The following is a 9,124-nucleotide window of genomic DNA, read 5'->3' on the forward strand; positions in this document are numbered from 1 at the left end:
GTAAACCTGTATATTGCTAATGGGGGCGGAGTTTGAGATAACCAGATCAAGTGTGTGTCCCTTGCAGTGTGTGGGGACATCAACATGTTGTTGTAGATTGATGGAGTCTAGTAGCTGAAGAAAATCAGCAGCTAGATGACATGAGGGGGTGTCGACATGAATGTTTATATCTCCCAGGATTATGGTATTTGCAGACGTAGTGCAAAGTGTTGTGAGAAGATCAGACATTTCTGGTATGAAAGCAGAATTTGGTTTTGGAGGTCGATATATAAGGAGAACAGTCATGGGAAAGGGGGGCTTACATTTAAAAGCAAGACATTCGCAAGAAGATGTAGGAGGCAGCGAGATAGGGGACAACTCCAGGTCCTGTCGGTGAATGACAGCCAAGCCACCACCACGGCCAGTGCTGCGAGCTGCCTCTAGGTAACTGTAGCCGGGAGGACAGGCTTCATTTAAAGCAGAGTAAACCTCTGGTTGGTGCCAGGTTTCTGTCAGACACATGAAGTCAAGTCCTTTTTCCCTGATATGTTCTTCAATCAGTATAGATTTATTGTTAATAGATTGTGTATTAAAAAGTTCAAATTTGACCAGTGACTGTGGGGTAAATCTCTGTATAGAACGCAAAACATTAAAATCCACTCCGCGCTGACTTGAGTCCAGTCCGTGAATTTTATGCAGCCGGGAGTGCGTGGATCCCAAACTGGAATGCAGAGATCTTGCGATGTTTCCAGCGTTTATAGCAGCCATAGCAGCGGCACTCTGATGACGCGTTAGTCGTGCGCCGAAAGACCATAGAGACGGGATATTGGTAGCAGCGCAGTTCGGCTGGTTGTGGAAGATTAGTTTTCGACCGGAGCCTCTATGACTGTAACGAGGACGGCGAACAAGTCCAAGTTCTGTAATGATGGGGATGTTTAGTCCAGGAGTGGTTGCAGGTTTAAGTCGCCAGAGTTGCCAGCTGGAGTAGCTGAACGACATACTGACCAATGAGAAAATGCTAGGGATGCTATCGTCTGTATCAGGTAAGTGTCTAGTTACCTAAGTCAAGTCTACAAAGCGAACTTAAACGTGCAATCGCTTACTATGTAAGCTCAAATTAAATTCAATTTAAAATTCACAAGCAGAGTGGAGAAGCGGCGAACAAACAACGCCAGCGTCCTCTCCGTCCTCATCATACATCAAACATCTATACAGTAAGTGCATTTTATTAAATTACAAATTAACACAAAGATTAATATTATTAATATCATTAAATGATAAAACATTATTGCTCTTTGTTAGTTCACGTTGCAACAAATACAGTCTAAAGTAAATGCATACATCAGCAACCAACAAGCCTTTAATGTAAATTTTGTTGTTGGTTGTGGTTGGTGTTTGGTTCCAGTCAGCCCACTGTATCATCTCCTCTAGGCTCTCAGACCGTGCCCAGCTGCCATATGCCTCGGATCTCCATTGAGTTTCTGCATTTCTGAACTGTAATTTCCTTTCCAACAAACTGGCCAAAACTGCCTTGTTTGTGCCTGCCACTGGATCTCAGAGTCTTTCCTGATGCATCTATATGATATATATATCATAATCCAAACAAAAGTCTAATCTCTTAAATACACTAGTCAACATTTGAAGTGGATTAAAACATAAAAGTGGATTTTAATAAAAGTTGTCTTTGTGTTTTGAACAATACCCATTCTTGTCTTATGGTAACTTTGATGAATGTTTTTGATCCACTTCAAATGTTGACAAGTGTATTTAAGAGATTAGACTTTTGTTTGGATTTTGTGTTGGAAAAATGTTTCATGTACATTATAGTCCAGATCAGCCCAGGCGATCTTTACAATAGTCTTTATATCACCAAGAGTAAAAAAATGTCCTTAAAATTAATCACTAGTTTTTTCGGTAGTAAGTAGGGGAGAGTGGGGTAAGTTGTCACACGTTTCATAACACTCGAGGCACATCTCAAAAATCATTTAGCCACTTTGTGTGAAGACTTCTTCTATAGTGAACTTTGTGTTCACACGTGGTTAAGATCGCTCTAATCTGACGTTAGCACAATTGTTTTATTTTTTGGCGAAGAATTTGCACTTCATATTTTATGCAGTACAACTTTGTTAGGTATGAATGTTTAAAATTATTATTTTGCACAAAACAGTGGAGACAATAACTAACTTTTGATGCTTTAGCTGACGTGCTATGTTGAGCTAATCCTGAGATTTAGCCAACATTAAACATAATACATCAGGTAATCTCTTCATCAATAGTCCCTGAAAATGGTGGTCCTAATAATAAAATTGTTCCCAGTTCTTGTGGTGTAAACATTTTAATGGTTCAAATACTTTAAAATGGTACCCGCTGTTGAATGGGGATGTAATCATTGACCCCAGAGATCATCGAGGAACAAATCTGCATTGCCCCATTTTTTTTGCAATGCTGTTAAAAGCACTGGAATTTGTATTTATTTTTTTTTTAAAGTTGTGTCCTAGTAAATAAAATATGCAACAAAATGTATGTAGATGCCTGCATATGTATGCCTATCTTCTGCCACCTGCTGGCTCATACCAATAATTACAGTTAGTAAACTTCATTTAGAAACTTTGTTCATTACAATATCATTGTCAAATGTTAAGGCTTATAAAGGCTTATTGAAAAAATTGAAACAAGTGTATAGTGGTGTGGTTACATTTTATTTCATGTTTTTCTTTATTTGCAGTATTTTTTTTTTCTAACAATATAACACCACAAAATACAATGAAAATTAAGCTATTAAATAAAACATTGTTTTTTAATCCAAAATATATCACATACTTATGCATAAGCTGCATAAATCATAATCTTTATTTTACTAATCCCACCACAATATCTCACATTACTGCTGTAGAGAGTGAAGTTTTCAGTGAATTCAGTGGATCAGGATGAAGAAGAAGAGCGGCCATAAGAGAAAGAGGAGATTCTGTGTGATGCTCTTAGCACCGTTACACAGATTCCCCTGACAACATGTGAAGCTCATGTAATCTGCATTCATTTGTGATGTGGCATCACAGACAGATTTAGAGGCGCATCCTTTAACAGTCTCTGACACAGACCCAACAGTTGCTAATGTAAGGAAAACAAAAGTTGATCAAGTGAATCATTCAAAACTTGACCACATAGAAGTCTGATAAAATACATACAGAATACATACAGTATATATTCATGGTTATGGATTTCACAAATGTATTTAAAAACATTATCATAATGATAAATATATTTCTGTGATAACTAGGTACAGTAAATTAGAAAACCTCTGATTCATGTAATCACATATTGATATGTCTCCAACAAATAGTGCAATTAAAATGTAACAATCAAATATAATGATGCAGAGAAAGACAGAAAAAATGACTTGATTCTCACCTGTAGCTTTAAGGCAGCGGTCTTCATCTCCTAAACAGTTTAATTTGTTGAAGCAACTCTTCCCATCACAGTAGTAACATTGTTTTCCATTGGGGCTGTTAGAGGAATCTGTAGAAGAAACAAATCTTATTCTATTATACCTAAGCTTAATGCTATATGTACTGAATATATATATATATGTATGTATGTATGTATGTATGTATGTATGTATGTATGTATGTATGTATGTATGTATGTATGTATGTATGTATGTATAGTGATGTGTATCAAAGACATACCTGGGGCATCTACGCTATTACAAAGGTCTGTGTTACAGCATTGTGTAGATGTAACTGTCCTTGTAACTCCATTGTTAACAGATGTACCTACACAATTCTCCGTCATTGTACAACCCTTAGACTGCATTTTAAATACAGTGCCACCTAAAAAAATAATATGATTAATGCTTTACACCTGACCATTGTGATTTGTAAAGCAAACATGTGTGTGTGTGTGTATGTGTGTGTGTGTGTGTGTGTGTGTGTGTGTGTGTGTGTGTGTGTGTGTGTGTGTGTGTGTGTGTGTGTGTGTGTGTGTGTGTGTGTGTGTGTGTGTGTGTGTGTGTGTGTCCCCACAAAGATACGAATAACAGTATTTTTGTGTGTGTGTGTGTGTTGCCTGAGAGGGTACTAAAATTCTGAAGTACAGACATCTTACATCACAGTGAAACAATTCTGCTTCACAACTACTGATAATCTTGAGATACGCATTTCTACTCGAGAAGACAAGATCATACGATCAGCAGTTTATAAGAAAATAAGAAATGAAATACAACACAGAATTTCAGTCGTTTCATAGATAATATACACACACAAATAGTCTGCTTTCAAGAAACTCCTTTCACTTGCATTAGTTTATGAGGAGTTCAGATGTAAAACCCTTTAAGTGCATCTGACATGTTTTCTTGTAAATGAGCATTTATTTATCAGGCTCTTATGATTCCCTGTAATGGTACTGAAAAGGTTAATAGTCAGTAATTGAAATTCCTTATTTTCACAGAAGTCACTTTAGTAATTTCATTCATATTTAACAAATTTGACTGTCTTTAGCTGCAAAACCCTCTAAGTGCAAAAATCTCCATTTCTAAATAGGTCTTGAGTCCTTCTTAACTCTCCTTTATGTTGTTTTTAATGCTATTTGTAATTAAACGAAACCCCTGGAAAAACATTTATGATACTTAATTTATTTATGAAAGGGTGAACGACTCGATTCAAGCTTTTTGGGGAGTGGACCTCACAGTTAAACGTTTATGGAAGCGGCACGGACCTATAAAGCTCATAGAAATATATAAGCCAAATATATGTTTAAATGTAACGCAAAACATCTGCTTCATTCAGCAAAAAAGCGGTTAAAATTATTTGAACTGACACCAGTTTGTTGAGGCAAGTGATAAGAAATGCATTACTAAGGTTAATAACGCTAAGGCTTCCCTACATAGAGATCATTATTTTCAATGTTTTAGTCACAATGTAATTACTTTTGTAGCCATGACTTAGTTGCAAAAAAACTATATAAACAATAATTAGAGGCAATTATAGGTTTTTAATATTGGTGTGGTTCAGCCTCCAATGAGGACGTGATTAAAAAATAGTAGTTTGAATACTATAATGGTCTGACATCACATTGTGTAAACTGGTTTTAGTAAAGAACTACACAAATGCAGATGTCATAAATTAATGTACACTACACAACTTGTACTTTGATGTTCCCTTTGAACCATGGCTGCAGGGTCGGAAAAAATTGGAAAATTGGTAAATGACAGAGCAGAGCCGAAGACCGCTGAGGTTTTTATATGAGATTTAAATAGGATTTAAAAGTGACCACAAATTTGTGTACCAATTGTGGAATAAATTTGATTTTTTTTTTTGGTGTACTGGGCAGAAATGTAAAAAGGACCTAGTGATCCCACTGACAATAATTATGAAATGATTAAAGAAAAAGTAAACATAAATGCGTCCAATTTATGTTGGTAAGGAATGTCAAAGCCCAGACATTAAGTTGATAAAAAGGCTACAGTACAATGACATAGGGAAAATATTACCCCCTTAAAAATGTCATTAAAAAGCATTCTCTTTCCCACGCTGAGCGAAAAAGATTATTCTCCGTTTTTAAAGTTGATGTTAGCCATTTTTTCTTATTTAGCTTCACTGGAGCAGATGCAGACGATGCATTTTTTTGTAAACCTTTTTTTAAGTTAAAATAAAAGGCAGGATCAACATTCGTTAAATGATTCATCATAACATGTTAAAGCCACAATGTTCAGAACATCACACAAAGATTTAACAAAAAAGCATTTTAACAAATGTCATCCTGCCTGGGAAGTCCCGGCTAAGTTCAGTGATCTTATTTAATGTTAAGATTTAGTGCGTCAAAGTATTTATGATAAAATTACAAATTACATATAATTTGTGATTGTTACTGCAAATTATAAAAACTAAACTTTATATACAATTCTTTAAACTTTAATTTATAACAAGAAAAGAAACACATGATGATTCCTATAATTTGTTTCAGGAATCTTTTTTATAAGAGAAAGTGAATAATTTCCATAATTTCATCATCGCCAAAATTTAAAGAAACGGCTTACTTGTTTTGTAGCTCAACCTTTGATAAGATAAAGTTGTTTCAAATACATTTTAAAACAAATACCTGTAGAAAAATATCAGTTTTTTGATGTTAAGTTTGATGAACTCCTAAATATAATCTTAAATACTGTATGACATGCCGAGCAAATAGCACGTTTGGCTAAATTGCATGCGCCAGCACCATGGCCAGCACCCATCAGCGCAACATCGATACAATTAAAAGCAATCCAAAATTTACAGACAGAATTTACCTTTATAACAAATAAAAAATAAAATAAGATCAGAAGTAAAAAGATGCAGAACAAATGTGTGCACAATGCTGAGGTGCAGGGGAACAAAACACAAGCCATAAAAAAGTTAAATCAGATAACCCTGTGTGAGTGATCTATAAATAAAATAAAAATAAAGAAATTATTAAGATAACGAAATGCTAGCCAGGGGTTGTTGGAATATTTATTACAAGTTACTTTATTATTATTTGCCTAGTATTATCATAATGATATAGGGTGTATATTAATGTATTGGGAAAAAGCTGTTATATGTGAAATCTGATAATGTGTATCCTAGCCAAAACTGAATGATCTGCATTTCATATTACAACTGCGACAATTCAACAGTAATCAGGCTTGTCCTATGGAAGCATCGAATCTTCGACTATTCAGGGTCACCTCTAGTTTTTTTGTTGTTGTATATAGTAAGATTGTTCAGAGCTCTGTACATTGCAGTATAGCTGCAGATTTTTTGGTTGTATTACCAAGATGTTTGTTTATAACGCGTTAAAACTTAAAGAACGTACCAAAGCTATATGTATTTTCTATCTGGGGGAATTATATGCATTTAAGTGATCGCCCCCTCTTGGTATTTTAGACACCCTCTCATCAGCGCTTGGCTGGCGCTGCTGAATCGGCGCTAAGCAAGTACAAAACGAACATGTGCTTAGCAATGGGCATTCATATGTTTAAATAGACACAACATTAATTACTGTAACTAAATCATTCTCAAAATGTACTACATCCTAATGGGTTTGTCATTTTTTACAAAAGAAATCCCCTAATGCCTTAAGGGGGGTACCGGATACCCCCAGCCCCCCCCCCAATTCGAGCACTGTTCTTGCCATGAATGTTGCCTTAGAAGCTGGTATGGCATTTAAAAGAAATGAAAGAAAGAAATTTAGTTGTATAATTATTGCTTCATTACCCTACAACTTACCTCAAATCTCTGGTAAAAATGGATAAACTTTATTCTTCTTAATATCCTCCTGTCACTAAGATATCTGTTGTACACTCATATGCTACGTACACACCAAATGCGGGGCATCGCGTTACTTGCTCTAGATTATTCGCGAGATTTAACTTCATGTCATGCTAATTTTTTGAGTTTAATGTTTTCAACTTGGGCGAAGATGCGTTTGAGGGGAATAGCACGTGTTTTCGCTGCAAACGCGCCACCCATATCGCGTCATTCTAACCCCCCCATCTACTCCCGCAAATCATTGAACTCGCGTCTGATGTGAACCCACAGTTAGAAAGGATTTGTCAATTTTAACACATTGTTTTGTGTTCTCCTATTTAACACATTGTGTGCATTTTGTGTTGATTTTGAGTTCAAATAAATAAAAGGGACAACACAAGATGTGTTAAAAAAAACACAAAATGTGTTGTTCCAAAAATAACACAGAGATGTGTTAAGTTAAGGACCCTCCATATATCACATTCTTTAGAGCAGGTGTTTTGAAACTGTGGGTCGGGTCCCACAGTGGGAACAGGTGGGTCACAAAGTCACTTGGTTGTTGTAGTGAATGACACAAAAACAGTTTTGTCCTATTAATGACAATAAATTGTAGTGGTTTTGATATCAAGTGTTTTGGGATTGTAATTAAACTTACATTTAATTCAATAACAAGAAAATATAAACTTCTCCATACTCCACATTTTTGTATTTCTAAATTTATTTTTTGAGCATATTTTGAAATATTTTGTTGGGTCCTGAGATAACCTGTCTAAGTGCTAACCAGTATATCTACTATAACTCATATATCCAAACCTTTGGGGACAATTTTAGGTGTTGCGGGCAGCAATGGCAGAATTAATGTAGGGGAACAGATATTAACCGCATGCTCTCAACACTTATCATATATACACCATCAAATACTTTCACTTCAAATCCGCTTAATCCAAGCCTCACACCATTCAGAAATACCGGTTTCATGACAGTATTTGTTAAGAGTGATAAAAAAATTATAATTTACAAGAAAACAAGTCTGACGCACCTCACATGAGCTTTTTAGGTTTTTTACAGTGTATGATAATTAAAAACATTCAGTTGAGTTAAGCTAGCATTCATGTTAAATGACCCTAATTTCCATTGGTAGTCTATAATATTTCAGTAAATTTATTTTCCATCATACTGAACTCACCAGTGAAATGTACAGTTGTTTGACTTGCACATGTGGCAGTGCCCGTACATGTCACGTTTTTGCTTTCACAAAAACCCATCTCACCTGAACACTCATAACATTTGAGTGAATGTCCTAAAAAAAGAAACAGAATGAGGTAGAAATATGTTTTGTAACGAATAAAACATTAAATAGGATTTTGTGTTTTGTACCTCCAGTGAAAAGAGCGCAGAAGAGAACAATGAAGATTTTCAGTTCCATCTTTGGTCTGTCAGGAGGTGAATAAAATCACAAACCCTTTCAGTGGCTTTTATATGAACGATCAAAAGAGGGGGCGAGGCTTTGATGAGAAAAGGAAACTTAAATAAAAGGGGCGTAAGTTTGATTTTGACATTGGTGGGTACATAAGTAAAATTGTCTTTACAGCCACATTGTCACATAGGTTTATTACGGTTTACTTGAACAATATTTAAAATAGTATTTCTGTTGTCATAATCTTATTTATAAAGGTTACAGGTCAAAAACAACAAATATACAATAAGCTAGAGCTGCACGATAAATTGCATATGATTGTTATGCACATCTGGTATTTTACCACACAGAGCTGAAGTTCACCGACAAGCAAGTCGATTATCGAATCGCCTGCAATGATAAATGCAATATTGCACAGCTTGTCAGTGAATGAAACAACAAACAAAAAATAATTGCTAACTACATA

The 9,124-nt window shown here is 35.4% G+C and overlaps 1 protein-coding gene across 1 annotated transcript; it reads right to left on the bottom strand.

Annotated features, from left to right (window-relative positions):
- Positions 1 to 2,893: 2,893 nt before the first annotated feature.
- On the bottom strand, positions 2,894 to 8,713 carry LOC135721776 (urokinase plasminogen activator surface receptor-like). The gene is made up of 5 exons (XM_065244244.2): positions 8,619 to 8,713; positions 8,428 to 8,541; positions 3,666 to 3,809; positions 3,388 to 3,495; positions 2,894 to 3,087 (listed from the first exon to the last, which is right to left on the bottom strand). The coding sequence occupies exons 1-5, from the start codon at positions 8,665 to 8,667 to the stop codon at positions 2,894 to 2,896; spliced, it is 609 nt and encodes a 202-aa protein (XP_065100316.1). The 5' UTR covers positions 8,668 to 8,713.
- Positions 8,714 to 9,124: the final 411 nt, after the last annotated feature.

This window comes from Paramisgurnus dabryanus, chromosome 18 (assembly GCF_030506205.2).
Source record: "Paramisgurnus dabryanus chromosome 18, PD_genome_1.1, whole genome shotgun sequence".
NCBI classification, from domain to species: Eukaryota; Metazoa; Chordata; class Actinopteri; order Cypriniformes; family Cobitidae; genus Paramisgurnus; species Paramisgurnus dabryanus.